Source organism: Bombyx mori, chromosome 28 (assembly GCF_030269925.1).
Source record: "Bombyx mori chromosome 28, ASM3026992v2".
Classification (NCBI taxonomy): domain Eukaryota; kingdom Metazoa; phylum Arthropoda; class Insecta; order Lepidoptera; family Bombycidae; genus Bombyx; species Bombyx mori.
In genome coordinates, this window is record NC_085134.1 from 2,123,942 (window position 1) to 2,140,151 (window position 16,210).

The 16,210-nt window shown below is 45.3% G+C and overlaps 1 protein-coding gene across 1 annotated transcript in view; it reads left to right on the forward strand.

The window, feature by feature from the left end:
- The window catches only part of LOC101740701 (uncharacterized), a 186,290-nt gene that overhangs the window by 74,189 nt on the left and 95,891 nt on the right, over window positions 1-16,210 (forward strand). The window contains exons 21-24 of the mRNA XM_012696631.4: window positions 4,863-4,988; window positions 6,573-6,692; window positions 7,528-7,707; window positions 8,319-8,409. Of these exons, the coding sequence (XP_012552085.2) occupies window positions 4,863-4,988; window positions 6,573-6,692; window positions 7,528-7,707; window positions 8,319-8,409 (517 nt within the window). The remainder of the gene's footprint in view (window positions 1-4,862; window positions 4,989-6,572; window positions 6,693-7,527; window positions 7,708-8,318; window positions 8,410-16,210) is intronic.

Genomic DNA, 16,210 nt, shown 5'->3' on the forward strand with positions numbered 1-16,210 from the left:
CCTAAGTCAGCGTTTCTAATAATTAATATCTATACTAATATTATAAAGAGGAAAGATTTGTTTGTTTGTATTCAATAGGCTCCGAAACTACTAAACCGATTTGAAAAATTCTTTCACTATTTGGAAGCTTCACTATTCCCGAGTGACATAGGCTATATTCTTTTTTGAAAAAAATTAGGTATCCTTACTAAAACTCCAATAACCCAAGGTGTAAAAAAAATTTACCTAAAATATTATTTACGTCGCGTGCCCTACGAAAACTATTGATGATAGAATAAAATAATGTACTACGACTTTGTAAAAAACATTATTATTTACAAAAAGTGTCGCGACAGCATAATAATATTTATGCCGCAATAAGTGTTCGTTTATTTAAAAAAATGCCCCTGGTAAGACACGGAGTGCCCCCCTACCTTCGCCGACTGGTGGCTTCCTACTTGGAGGACAGATCGGTCACGTGTACTGAGCACGGTGGGATCGTGCACAGGTTCCCGGTCGTGCGCGGTGTTCCACAGGGGTCGGTGCTCGGCCCCCTTTTGTGGAATATCGGGTATGACTGGGTACTGAGAGGTGCCCTCCTCCCGGGCCTAAGCCTAATCTGTTACGCAGACGACACGCTGGTCATGTCCCGGGGGGAGTTTTGCTGAGTTTGCTTGTCTTGCCACCGCTGGGGTGGCGCATGTCATCGGCAAAATCAGGAGATTAGGCCTCGACGTGACACTCAGTAAAACCGAGGCCATGTGGTTCCACAGGCCGCGGAGAGTGCCACCTGTCGATGCCCATATCGTGGTTGGAGGCGTCCGTATCGGGTCGGGGTGCAGTTGAAGTACCTCGACCTCATTCTGGACAGTTGTTGGACCTTCCGTGTTCACTTTCAGAACCTGGTCCCTCGTTTGTTGGGGGTGGCCGGCTTCTTCCCAACATCGGGGGGCCTGACCAGGTGACGCGCCTTATACGAGGCGCCCGCGTGGGGCCAGTCACTGGCCTTGGGGGTAGCGAAGTTGCTGCAACGGCCGCAACGCACCATCGCGGTCAGGATCATCCGTGGTTATCGCACCATCTCTTTCGAGGCGGCGTGTGTACTGGCTGGGACGCCGCCTTGGGTCCTGGAGGCGGAGGCGCCCGCCGCTGACTATCAGTAGCGGGCTAACCTTCGTGCCCGGGGCGTAGCGCGTCCCAGCCCTGGTGTGGTCAGAGCGCGGAGGGCCCAATCTCGGCGGTCCGTGCTGGAGTCATGGTCCAGGCGGCTGGTCGATCCTTCGGCTGGTCGTAGGACCGTCGAGGCGATTCGCCCGGTTCTTGTGAATTGGGTAAATCGTGACAGAGGACGCCTCACTTTCCGGCTCCCGCAGGTACTCACTGGGCATGGTTGCTTCGGTGAGTTCCTGCACCGGATCGGAGCCGAGCCGACGGCAGAGTGCCACCATTGTGGTTGCGACTTGGACACGGCACAGCATACGCTCGTCGCCTGCCCCGCATGGGAGGGGCGGCAGCGTGTCCTCGTCGCAAAAATAGGAAACGACTGTTCTGGCATCGATGCTCGGTGACGACGAGTCTGAAAGGCGATGCTCGACTTCTGCGAGTGCACCATCTCGCTAAAGGCGGCGGCGGGGCGCGTGAGAGATGCACAGGCCCGCCGCCATCGAGCAGGGTCCAGGGAGGCGAATATCGCCCAAGCCCTGGCCCTCTAAGTGTTTCGGATCTCCCTCACATGTCGGCCTGGGGACCGGCGAAGGGGGCCTAAGAAGACGATGTGCAAGCTGATCTGCACACGTTTTACGCATGAGCATCCGGGTGATGGAAGGCCGGCTATCCTTAACCCACGCTGGTTCTGACCCAGCGGGGTATTCCGTAGGATAGACCATTCTAACCGGCGCCATCTAGGCGGGCTTCGGACAGCATGCCGACCGAGAGGGCTGGTGGTCGTGGCGCCGACGACCACCAGTCCGGCGTCCCGAGGGGGAGAGTGATGGGAGAGATGTGCTCCGCACTAAACGCTTCACTTTCCCTCCTTTGCCTTTTCATGAGCTCTGTCTCATGCGAGGCTTAGATGCTGGTTGTTGAGCGACAAGAGGTTTTAGTCGGTTCGACTCCGACATGCCCCGCCCTCCATCCCCAGTGAAGGGCGGAAGTCCGGCGATTTCCTCTTGACAAAAAAAAAAAAAAACGTGTGGCACTCGGGAACTGCGGCAGTATAGCTATTGCATAGCATTTTTTATCAACTTATGACATTATAATTAGACAATGATAATTTAATATTAAAACAAGAATAAAACAAGACCACGCTATATTAAACCTTAATAAAGGCAAAACCTTAACTGTCCCCTTCATACTCATAAGCTAAACCGCGCGAGAGAGAGATGGGCAGACTTTTCATGATGCGCATGCAGTGTGACGTCACGCCACGCGCTTATTCACAAACACTACACAAGCGCAACGTGTGAATGTGTTGAACGCGAGCTACATGGTAGGCGGAGTGAGGGATGTTAGGTTTTTTTCGTTACGGAATTTCATGATTCGGTCGCCGCGCTCAAGGCCCGCGATAAAAGCTATGCAATAGCTTAAAAATGTATGAACTTGTAATAAAATCTCCTTGGCTATGCTATTTGTATCTGGATGGTTTTGGTATCATTAAAAGTTTAAGTTCGAAAGAAGATTAATTTAAATTAAATTAAAATTATGAAGATGTGTGATTTTACTTATTTTTCGTACTGTCAAGATGAGTGAATCTAATGAAGATATGCGATACATTTTAAAATTTTACTATAAAAAAGGTAAAAAAGCATTGCCAGCCGTGAAAAAATATTGCGATGCTTATGGACCTAGTGCAGTGTCTGTGAGAGTAGCACAAATTTGGTTTAAGCGTTTTCAATCCGAAAATTTTGATGTCAAAAATGCACGTCGCTCTGGTCACCCTATTACGGATAAAATCGATGCCATTTTTGAAAAAGTGGGGCAAGATCGGCATATCAGTAGTTACGACGTAACTGAAGAACTGGAAATTGACCACAAAATAGTTATGGCGCATTTGAAAAAAACTGGGTACACAAAAAAGCTCACTGAAAGAAACCTAATGAACCGTGTACTCATTTGTGATTCTTTATTATGACGTAATGAAACTGAACCATTTTTGAAGAAGCTGATAACTAGTGATGAAAAGTGCATCACGTACGAGAAAGATTGTGGTCAAAGGCCGGTTAGGCTTCACAGACTCTGTTAAAACCCGGGTTAACTCGCAACAAGGTGATGCTGTGTGTGTGGTGGGATTGGAAGGGCATTATACATTATGAGCTATTACCACCAGGCAGGACCATCGATTCTGAACTCTACTGCGAACAACTGATGAGATTAAAGCAAGAAGTTGAGAGAAAGCGGCCGGAATTAATCAACAGAAGGGGTGTGGTTTTTCATCACGATAACGCTAGACCTCACACATCTTTAGCCACTCAGCAAAAATTAAGAGAGCTTGGCTGGGAGGTGTTACCTTGCACCTTCAGATTTCTACCTGTTTCGGTCTCTTCAGAATTCTTTAGGCAGTGTCAGGTTAACATCACGAGAGGACTGCCAAAACCAACTGTCGCGGTATTTTGATCAGAAGCCCCAAATTTTCTATAGCAATGGGATCATGTCCCTACCTACAAGATGGCAAAAAGTTATCGAACAAAATGGTACCGACATACTTTACTTAAATGCGAATAAACTATATTAAAAAATGTTGTGAGTGTTCTTAAAAAATGCGAAGAAACTTTTTCCCCAACCTATTATTATATAGAAATAAAATAGTAAACAATGTTTACAATAAGTGAGCTGTTTAGGCTTACTATACTATTTGACATGGGACGGTAATGGGTAAATTAAGTAAATGAAATTACAAATTTTACAGCGCCCCCCTAACCCACATCAACGCCCCCCATTTTTTCCTGGGCCCCTTAACGCCCCCCTCTAGGTTTCAAACGCCCCCCAGGGGGCGTTATCGCCCACTTTGAGAAAGACTGGCTTAGATGGTTGAATGAGCTCACAGCCCACCCGGTGTTAGGTGGTTACTGGAGCCTATAGACATCTACGACGTAAATGCACCACCCACCTTGAGATATAAGCTCTAAGGTCTCAAGTATAGTTACATCGGCTGCCTCACCCTTCAAACCGAAACGCATTACTGCTTCACGGCAGAAATAGGCAGGGTGGTGGTACCTTACCCGCGCGGACTCACAAGAGGTCCTACCACCAGTGATTACGCAAATTATAATTTTGCGGGTTTGATTTTTATTACACGATGTTATTCCTTCACCGTGGAAGTCAATCGTGAACATTTGTGGAGTACGTATTTCATTAGGAAAATTGGTATTGACAGCTGAGTCCCGCTATGCTATCCGCAGCTATTGTCGAACCGCAGGTGACTGTGGAGCGAAGCTAGTCTAAAAAAAAGTTACTCCTTATATCATCAGCTACCTATCAGTGAAAGTCTCGTCAAAATCGGTCCAGCTGGTTCAGAGATTAGCTGGAACAAACAGATAGACAGACAAAAATTGTAAAAAAATTTATTTTGGTGTATGTATCGTATATAATGCGTGTAGTAAAAAGCTATTATTTCAATATTACAAACATACACTACAATTTTATTTACATGTATAGATAATATCTTGCGCTGCACTAAAATTCGCATGTCAAACAATGACAAAGCATACACGCTGCTTTTAACTTATCTAATAACTCATTTTCACTATGCTTAGCGAATAAATGATTTCTTTATTTCTTTCTTTCTTTCTACAAACAATAGGTAGGCAACCAAAACAAGAGGTGGGCCGTGAGTTTCTCCACCCGTCTGAGCGAAAAATATATTTATCATCCCTAATTTCCTCCAGACAGGTGACAGGATCCTGGAAGTGGACGGGGTTTGCGTCCGATCAGCGCAGCACGAAAGAGCTGTACAGCTGATCAAAGCTGCCGGCGACAAGGTCACCCTCACCGTGCAGAGCCTCCTGGCCTGGGTGCGTATTGAATCGTGCTTGCGAAGGCATGAGCTTACAACTCGTATCTGTGAATCGAAATGTATTTTAATAATAATAATAATAATGAACATTTATTCTAAACATAAATTTCAAAAAAATAATGAAACAAAAATTAACAAAAAAATAATGAGGCTTGGAAATAGTTACCGGCTCAGCAATGTCTAACAGTACCGAGACAATTTGTACTGGGGCGCTGACCAATCATTATCTGAGCTTAGAATAACAACAACAACAATAACCGCAACAACAACAATAAAAACAATGAAATCCATATATTAAATTATAAAAAATTACAATTGCAATGCACAATTACAGCACGGATTCGTTAAAACTTATATTTTTGCCTATTGAATTAAACTTTTTAGTCGTGATTTTTCCAATGTTTTTTTAAGTAGATTTTCAGTTATCTTGTTTAAGTGCTTTGCACACTAAGCTGAAGTTTCGGTTGCCTTAAGATGATGGCCATGTCCCCACTTAAGTCTGTGACGCAAGTGGCGATATTTGTACCCGCTCTGATCTGAGCTGTTGATTGCTTCAAGACAGGTCCTACCAACAGTACTAGAGATAAAATTACGTGGACCAGTTTTCGAAGTTAGGCCGAGAAATCGAAGTAGATATAAATAAAGAGACCATTCAAAGCGAAAAAAAATTATTTTTTATTTTGGTAGTTTTTTATTGCCACTGGGCTATGGCACTTACAGTCTAGCTAATGGTGAATGGTCTGCTTCGTTCATGGACATGAGCAATGCTGTGAGATCGGCCAAATCGGAGCTTTTACGATATTAGGTCAAAGCATTAAAATTGTGGTATTATCATCAGTCCGTATTACATGTGCGGATTTCCAATGTCCAAATGTCTTGGGTTTTGTTGAAAATTACGTTAAAGATTCTGTTATAAAGATAAATGGTTATACAGGTCGAACTAATAAAGCCACCTTAATTAGTTTTAACTGTAACTATAATTGAGACCTTGGAACTTATATCTCAAGGTGGGTGGCGCATTTACGTTGTGGATGTCTATGGGCTCCAGTAACCACTTAACACCAGGTGGGCTATGAGCTCGTCCACTCATCGAAGCCATAAAAATAAATAAATAAATAATCTCTAGGTACTCGACATGTCATGCCCGTACTAAGTCAAAATCCTGAAGACCTTCACTAATTAAGACCTTGGCTTTCGGTTATCGGCCTAGAATTGGATTTGTATAATTGAATTATTTAAATCGTATAATCTGCCAGATTAGATTAGATAGGAGATATAATCTGCAAGATTATACATCGTTTGAATCGTCAAACCAGAAGATGTATGGAATTGGTAGTGCAAGGTAGAGGGGGAGGTCAACCGAAGAAGACATGGATAGAGTGTGTTAATGGCGATATGAGAGAGAGAGAAATGAGTGTTGAGATGACGGCTGATAGAAGAGAATGGAAGAGAAAAATTAGCTGTGCTGACCCCACCTAGTGGGATAAGGTGGAGAAAGAAGAAGAATCATATAATCTGCAAGAATGTTTCCTCGTCGTTTAGAAGAGATACGATATATATTTAACTTCTACTATTCGTTTAGAATACAGATTCGTCAGACGTGGATGGGTCATCGCCACCAGCGTCGCCAGCTACGTCGATAAAGAAGTCACCAGCAAAACTATCGTTCAACGTTGACAAAACTCCTCAGCATGAAATCAAGGTATTTTTATATGTACCCTATCAGCATATCCACCGTCACAATAAAGAATGAACACTAAAAAGTGAACAGTACTCTGGTACTGAGATACTGGTGGTGGGACCTCTTGTGAGTCCGCACGGGTAGATACCACCGCCCCGCCTAATTCTGCCGTGAAGCAGTAATGCGTTTCGGTTTGAAGGGTGGGGCAGCCGTTGTAACTATACTGAGACCTTAGAACTTATATCTCAAGGTGTGTGGCGCATTTACGTTGTAGATGTCTATGGGCTCCAGTAACCACTTAACACCAGGTGGGCTGTGAGCTCGTCCACACATCTAGGCATTAAAAAAAAAAAATTACGCCTCCATATAAAATGTAGTCAGTAGAAATCTAGTTTATCTATATAGTTTATCTATATATTTTTTTATCAGTTTATCTATATATTAATAAGTGAAGCAAAAACTTTGTACCCCTTTTTACGAAAATTGCGCGGACGGAGGTGTATGAAATTTCCCGCAGTTATAGAGAATATAGAGGGGTGCAGAACGCTATTTTTTTTAATTGTGTAAAAAATACATTTAATCTATAAAACAACATTACACCCGTGTGTACGCATGTACCTATACTCTTTTGTTTATTGTTAAAGTCTGTGGTTTAATTGAGAATAGATTAATATTGTTAGTTTCAATTTTATTTGTCTACAGTGTAAAGTCTTGGAAAAATCTGTGATTATAGAAGTATTTGACAACAGAACCATAATAATGTTCAATCTTATAATTTCAATGAATTATAGTCGAATTTCAACTGCTGGGAGATCACCAGTAATAGGAAATAGTTAATCATCAAAATCTCACACAGATAACAGTAACAGCAGAGCCAGATAACGAAGAAGAGTCGGAAGAAGATAAGCATGCAGAGAAGGAGTCGACATCCGAAGCGGAAACAGCTCGCAAGCCCGTGTATTCAGACTCTGAAAGCAGTGACGAAGAAGATGAACGAGAATTGCAAGGGAGAACGTATTCTGATAAAGGGGTTGAGGTAAAAGCCAAATTCAATTTCTAAGCACACTCACATAGAATGAGATGAACACAATCTCCTATGCTCCATCTCGAAGATTCAAGAGAAATAATTCGTGCCAACGTTAGGGTAATAACTTTTGATTCAATTGGCTTGATAGACGGCAAAGGGCTGTCATGGCTAATTGGACATTCACAATAAATTCTCTTTGAACAGATCGACAGAGCTTTTATTTCTATAACTTTACTAAGAAATTCCATTTGAACAAATCGATAGAGCTTTTCTTTGTATTACTTTACTAAGAAATTCCATTTGAACAGATCGACAGAGCTTTTCTTTTTAATACTTTACCAAGAAATTCCCTTTGGACAGATCGACAGAGCTTTTCTTTCTATAACTTTACCAAGGAATTCCCATTGAACAGATCGACAGAGCTTTTCTTTTTAATACTTTACCAAGAAATTCCCTTTGGACAGATCGACAGAGCTTTTCTTTCTATAACTTTACCAAGGAATTCCCATTGAACAGATCGACAGAGCTTTTCTTTTTAATACTTTACCAAGAAATTCCCTTTGGACAGATCGACAGAGCTTTTCTTTCTATTACTTTACCGAGAAATTCCCATTGAACAGATCGACAGAGCATCGGCCGGTGCTATAAAGCGCAGTAAAGAAGAGAAGCAGGCAGATCCCGAGGAAGAGGACGACTTCGGCTACACGACAAGTGAGTGGAAAGATACATTATTCACAATGTTCAATTTCTCTATATACCTCGTACATGTTTATGTTTACGCTTGTCTGATAGACCATAAGAAATGATGGAGAGCGGTAGGCAGCGACTTTGCCCTTATAGCATTTCTGGTTGCGACTGTGACCAAACACTATCCGTGTGCTTAGTGCGAGTTTTTAACGTTCTCGATAGCGTAAAAGTTAACTCGACTTTGTTTGGAGCTGTAACGTTTACCTACGTTTGCCGCTAGGGGCGCTGTTCCAACTGCATACAAATTCGAGTTAACTTTTACGCTATCGAGAACGTTAAAGAACTAGCACTAAGCACACAGATCTGTCTGTCAACTTATACGGCAATAAAAAAAAGACCGAAAATCGAAATACGGTTTTATAGCCTTCACTAGCTTTATGTTTAATAGTGTATCCATTGAAACTACAATTGGAATAAAGATGAGTTTTCTTTCGGGCAAATGGAATTTTAGCAAATGATTACTAGTTTTTGGGAATTGCCTTAATCTATCCTAAGAAGGAGGGAGCCTGGAGATCAGTAATACAGGTCTTTGAACCTAGTACAGACTTCAGCTCTTTCAAAGGCTTACAAAATAAATTATAAGGTTAATTTCCATTTGTACTATACCTTTAAGAGAGAAATAAATAAATTATTAAATAAAAATAAAATAAAATAAATTGCTTAAATAAATATACGTAGCTAAAACTTTTATACAGCGAACAGGACGTTTGTGAAGTTATTTGTTAATATTTAGATGATGTTTTTTTTTTTTTTTTTTTTTTTATGATTGAAGGAGTACTGGTGGCCCGGAGGCCTTTCCAGTTTCACCAGGACAGGTGGGCGAGCAAAGGCTCAGCCAGGAGAGGTGGGATTTGCTAACAGCTACCCGAGCGCCTCCGAAGGAGACCTAACAGCTCAAGAGCAGCTGCTTCGCGAATGAATCTACTACCGGATCGGAATCGCGACCCGCTGAGAAGATCCGGCGAGAAACTCAGCGAGCTGATTCATGGGTTAGGTTGCACGGCGAACTCTTTGTCGAGTTCGACGAGTACGGTTACCGAGGTCCCTAAGCCTGCTCCTAGAGCTGAAGGCGTCTAGTGCGAAGGTTATTGGATCTGATGGATCCGCAAGGACGTGTCTAGGGCGTCGACGGTGACTGGCTCCTGCATGATCAGGATTCGGGGAGTAGTCAGCGGCGGCAACGATAAGGCGATTATCATGACGCATAGCCTTATCGAAGTACCGTTCCGACGCTGACTTCATGTATTTCTGTATAGATTCGAGGCCCAGGTCGTCGTGTAGGTCAACGTTCCTCACGAACCACGGAGCTCCGACGGCTAACCTGCAAAAGCGGGATTGTAGAGATTGAAGGGTGTCTATGTGCGTGCGGGCCGCGTGAGCGAACACCACACTCGCGTAAGTCATGACGGGCCTTATGCAAGTTTTGTAAAGTGTCACCTTGTTCCGAAGGGACATTTTACTCCGCTTACAAATCATGGGGTAGAGTCTACCGAGAATAAACGCGGCACGGTCACGGACTGATTTTATATGCGGGCGGAATGTCATCGATGCATCCAGGGTAACGCCCAGGTACTTGACCTTCCTGGCCCAGGGTATGGATTGACTAAAGAGAGTAATCGGGGGTGTGAGATTCCTCCTCCTAATACGGGAGGAAATCCGTGTGGAGCTTCCCCTCTGAAAGAGCACCGCAGTACTTTTCGCTGGGTTGATGTCTATGCGCCATTTTCGGAACCACTGTCCTAGGGCTAGGGCTGCGCTCTGAAGCTTCTTCGCGATTAGGGACTTGTTTCTACTGGAATAGTAAACAGTCGTGTCGTCGGCGAATAAAGCTAAATGGGTCGGCGGCGACCGGGGAATATCGTTAACGAATAAGCTAAATAGGAGGGGTGAGAGGACAGAGCCTTGCGGGACTCCAGCTGTGAGAGGTCGTGGGGAGGAGCGGGTTCCCTCGACTCGATATCGAAAAGAGCGGTTCGACAAGAAGTCCCGTATGATGAGCACGAGACTATCCGGCACACCCATGTTGAATAGTTTGAAAATCAAACCGTTGTGCCAGACTTTGTCGAACGCTTTTGCGACGTCGAAGAAGAGAGCTCCCGTGTATAACGGTTTTGGTCGATTAAGCCCCACAAGAATGTGCTCCGTGAGGCGGTGCACCTGTTGAACGCATGAGTGATTTGTACGGAATCCGAATTGTTCATCGATGAGAATGCCCTTGGATGAGACGAAGTCTCTGAGGCGTTTGTAGAGCAGACGCTCATACAGTTTGCCTAGAGACATGAGGAGGCTAATCGGGCGGTAGCTCGTCGGATGATTTTTTGGTTTACCGGGTTTATGTATGCCGATAACGTCCGCTTCTTTCCACACCGCGGGAAAGATACAGTTCGCCATAGCGGCATTGAAAATAGATGCCAACATCACGATGAGTTGGACGGGTAGAAGTTTAATAACGCGGTTGGATATACCGTCGGAACCGGGAGCCTTGCGAGGACGTAGGTCTTTGATCAAGTCTTTAACTTCCATCGGGGTGACGGGTGGTAACACATCAGAGGGTGGCAAGGAGGCTCTGCGTTCTACCTCACTGTCTACTAATTCTACATGCACAGGGTCCACGGATTGAGTGCTGGGCGTGCACTGGGTTTGCAATGTATCGGCCAGCAGCTCTGCTTTTTCGTCATCATCGAACGCCGTGAGTCGGCCTGAGGGGCCTACGAGGGGGGGCATAGTTACTACCGTATCCGATTTGAGAGTACGAGCTAAGCGGTAGTAAGACCTTTGGGAGGGCGCGAGTCCTTCTAAGAAATCAGACCATCTGGCATCTCGGACTTCGGCGATGCGAGACTTTACGTCGCGTTGTAGGGCACGCATTCGAATACGATTTTCCGTGGTAGGATACCTGTCGTAGGCGCGTATCGAGGCGTTCTTAGCTCTAAGGAGTTCCCTAATATCGTCGGACAATTTGAAGCGGTGAAGGAAGTCCTCCGCTACAACTTGTTTCGATGACCTATCTAATGTCGAGGTGATGTGTGACGTTAAGATGTCTATGGCTTCAGCGGTATCCTGAGGAGACGGGGTAGAGTCCGGGCTAAACGGTAGCGATGGTGGATCAGATTCAGCCAGGCTGATGCCCAGCGTGTGCCAATCCACCACAGTCCTCGTGACGGGAACGGAATCGGGAGCGCGACCGAGCTTCATAACGACGGGACGGTGGTCTGAATCTAACTCTGAAACTACTTCGATCGAGTGTAAGCGCAGAGTTACGTTTTTTAATAACGCTATGTCGAGTATATCCGGGCGATGCGCGATATTTAGCGGGTAGTGAGTCGGGATTAGCGGAGCGACGATATCGAAGGCGAGATTATCGACTAACGCGTCAAGCCGCCTGCCATTCGGGGTTGTGGTGTGTGAGTTCCACCTGATGTGTTTACAATTTAGGTCGCCCGCCAGAATGACAGAGCTCCCCATGCCGAGCAGCGCCTCGATATCACTGCTTAGAACGATCTTATCCGGTGGAAGATAAACGGACGCGATAACGATCGGCGCGTGTCCCGTCAGTGAGATTCGGCACACTGATGCTTCGATATTAGCGAGCGCGGGAGGATCGAGTGGGACGCAATGCAGGGCTCTTCTATAGTAAATGACGGTACCACCACCACGAGCAGAGAGCCTGTCGTTCCTGACCATGTTATAGTTCGCGATTTTAGGGTCACGGCGCGCGGGCTTAAGTAGGGTCTCCTGCACTAAAAAGATATCAATTTGATGGTCACGCAAAAAGTCAGAAACCTGATCACGCTGATTTGCGAGACCGTAAGCGTTAAAAAATCCTATCGTTACGGATAGGGGCTTTATTCTACTTATATACGCCATTGATTACCGGCGGAGTGAGGGGAGGACGTACGTATTTAATGACGCGTATACGTCGGCGTATTCTTGCACAACGGCGATAAAGTGTTGTGCAGTGGAGGCAGAGCGAATGGCGTCGCCCAAAGCGTTAACGCGCTCAAAGTTGATCGACTGAAAGAAGTCGATCGCTAAAGCGAGATTGTCGGACGCGGTCGGAGGGCAAGTCGCGGGAGAGGGACGAGTCGCGGGGGCGGGACGAATCGCGGAGGAGGGAGTTGTAGCCGTGTTCATGTACGGCAGCGGTTTCGCCCAGGCCGAGACACTGGGCACCGGCGCCGGAACGAACGCTGGCTTAGCCTGCGACACAGAGGGTGCCGAGGCTTTGATGTCTGGGCCGGAAGCTCGGAGGCGGTTTTGGCGGGCGACGCGGCGATTTATTTTCGGGGCTCGGGGGCATCCGCGGTAATTTGCGGGGTGACCCTGTGTTCGACACAGGACGCAGCTAGGCGGTTCTGTCGCGGTTTTTTGATCGCGAGTGCATAGGGCCGTGGCGTGATCGCCTAAGCACTTGACGCATCGGGGGCGCGCGTGACAGTTACGGGAAGAATGCCCGTATAATTGGCAGTTATGGCACTGGCTAGGTGTGCCTTTCTTGTGTGGGGTTTCGACTGCGATTCCGGAAAGGCTACAGACCGTTCGGATGTTGAATATTTGCTTACCCTCGGGGGTAGGCTGGAGGGTGACGAGAACCATATTATATGGCTCCCTTCCGCGGCCTGTGTGCATGCGGTGTACGGAGTTAACCGGTAGGCCTTGTTCGAGAAGGTCGGCCTTGACGAGCTCGGCATCCAACTCTTTAGGGATGCCACGTATAACGGCACGGAGTTCGCGCTCCTCCTGGAGCGTATATGTGTGGAAACTTATACGCTCCTTACGGAGGTAAGAAGAGAGGGCCCTATGGTCGTCGGATGTTCGAACCTTAATTTGAATGCCGTTCGCGAGGTTACGGGCATTCGTAAAATTGATATTTTTGGCCTTAAGGGCCAGGGAAACTCGTTCCCAAGCTGCCTTCTCTTGAAGGATTACCGGGGGAGGGGTCTGGGCTTTATTTTGTGCCACCGGACGCGGCGACGGAGTGGCACGGGCTGGAGGCGCAACGGGAGTCTGAGGGCGGGGGCGCGACGCGTTCGCGGCTTTGCTAATTTTAGCGGCCGCGGGAGCTCGAGACTCCGCGGCACGCTTCTTACTCTTTTGCACCAGGGTGAATCCATCCGTCGATGAGGCGGGAGCGAGGTCGACCTCCATCTCCGAGTCAGAGTCGGAGGACGAGGAGGCGGGCGCAGGTGACCTACGAGTAGGTGTTTTGGACGGCGCGACGGAGGCCGCGGATGATCGCGCTGCTGGAACGGTGACCACGGCGGACGACGCAGCAGTTTTACTCGCCAGTATAGGCGACGCGGGAACGGCAGGCACGACGGAGGCTGCGGTGCTCGATGCAGAAGCTTTGCACGCAGGTACAGGCGACGCAGGAGCAGCGAGCTCGGTGGAGTCCACGAGAGGGCTCGCAGTGTGATCGGCCTTGAAGGCCTGAAACTCGGAAGTGAGCTTTGGGTAGCGAAGCCGGAGAAATTCCGCAAATACAGCGTCCATGATGTCTACGTGCCCAGGTGGGGCTACCCTGGGTCTTAGAAAACACTCGCCTTGCGGCGAGGCCCCAACTTCTCGGACCTGAGCGGTTCTATTGAACACAGGTGGCGATGCGGCACGATTACTGCAGGACAAAGAAAAATCACAACAAAACGGAAATAACAAAAAGAAACAAAACAATTAAACACTTCCAGGAAGACAGTTTGTCGGCAGATGTACCACGAACACAGAAATAACAAAAGGAAACAAAACAAATAAAAACTTCCAGGAAGAGCACTTAGTCGGCAGATGTACCACGAACACAGGCCGCGCGAACAATGGCCGGGCTAACAAAAGCCGGGCGAACAAAGGCCGGGCGATCGAGTGGTCGATGAGCACGTCCGCGCGTGACGGGTGCCTCTATCGGAATGATTTAGATGATGTACTGAAGAACTGAAGAAGCATATAGGAATATATATTTATTTTATTTTTATTGCTTAGATGTGTGGGGGATGTTAGGGTGGTGGTACCTACCCGTGCGGACTCAGAAGAGGTCCTACCATCAGTCTGTGCTCATTTTTATCAAACGCTTCGTTGATACACATAGGCTTTGTTTGTTTTCAATGTGACTCGAATAGTTTATTATTTTAGTTATTTCAACAGATATTTTTACAAGAGTTTTTTAAAAACTAATTTTATTGTCAAATAGAATGTTTTTAAAATAGCATAGGAAGGTTCGACTTGCCTACATTTTCAATTAGTGTAGTAAAATATTACAAAAACCCTTTATATTACTTGAAAACAACAATAGCTATACAGTGTGGTTACATTTAAAAAAAATACTTTACATTTTTTGTTAAAAACAGCATTTTGATTACATCTCTTTGATTAATTAAAAAAAAAAACCGGGGTCGATGTTGACATTGACACTAACGCCTACCCTCTTTTGTCAATAATATATCTGATACTAATAAATATCTATCATCGTTATCTATTGTCGTTCGCAGTGGACAATCTTGGCTGTATGGGCTTTATTCCTTTTGCTGCTACGGAAAAGAATGACGAATCTAAAAAAAAGTCACTATGGGCTCTTGTGTCATTTCTAAGTGAGCCTCATGTACCCTTGTCAATTTAGGCTAATACAAAACATGTCTTGTTGATATAGAGAGTAGAGGTAAGGAGCAATATCTCAGTGTATTAAAAATGGAGCTAATTAAGATGGCGCCACAGTAAAAAAGATTTAAAAAATAGCGCCATAAACTCTCACACTGCACTCTGTTTAAAACTGCTATACATTTCCACTTGCTACACTAGCGCCATTTCGGTGAGTCTTCGAACTATAACTTGACGTTTACAGGTTGACATTTCTTCAACTTTTCTCCTATACAAGGTGGTGCTCCCTACCTCTCCATACTTGTTGATTTTAGTTAGAACTTCTCTGATTATCTTTTTGCGTAAGGGGCTTTTTTTTGACTGCCTTATTTATTTTTGACGTCACTATGCAAATGCGACCATGTTCAAACGGGAGTATTCCGGATTTAAAAGTAGATTTCTATTATGTTGTTTTAATAATGTATCTTTTCACACACGCTAAGTTTTCTTTTTGTTTTAATTTTATGTAAAAATTTTATCTATTGCGATTAAAATTTTTATATTATTGTTTTTCAACACTGTTTTATGTTCATATCACCATTTTTTTACTTTATGAATACAAATTCGAATATATCTCGCTCTTCTATATTTACGAAAAATAACTATTCAATATTGTCATTTTTTTTTATTATTGCTTAGATCCGTGGACGAGCTCACAGCCCACCTGGTGCTAAGTGGTTACTGGAGCCCATAGACATCCACAATGTAAATGCGCCACCCACCCCGAGATACAAGTTCCAAGGTCTCAAGTATAGTTACAACGGCTGCCCCACCCTTCAAACCGAAACGCATTACTGCTTCACGGCCGAAATAGGCAGAGTGGTGGTACCCATCCGCACGCACTCACAAGAGGTCCTACCACCAGTAATTACGCAAATTATAAATTTGCGGGTTTCATTTTTATTACCTTATTCCTTCACCGTGGAAGTCAATCGTGAACATTTGCGGAGTACGTATTTCATTAGAAAAATAATAATTGGTACCCTGAGCCTGAGATTCGAACATCGGTGCATCGCTCAACACGAATGCATCGGACGTCTTATCTTAGGCCACGACGACTTCTAAAACATTTTCTAAAACATTCAATCGATTTTAATGACATTATTTCCTTTTTGTATGTTTTCGCTGTATCCGCTTACTACAG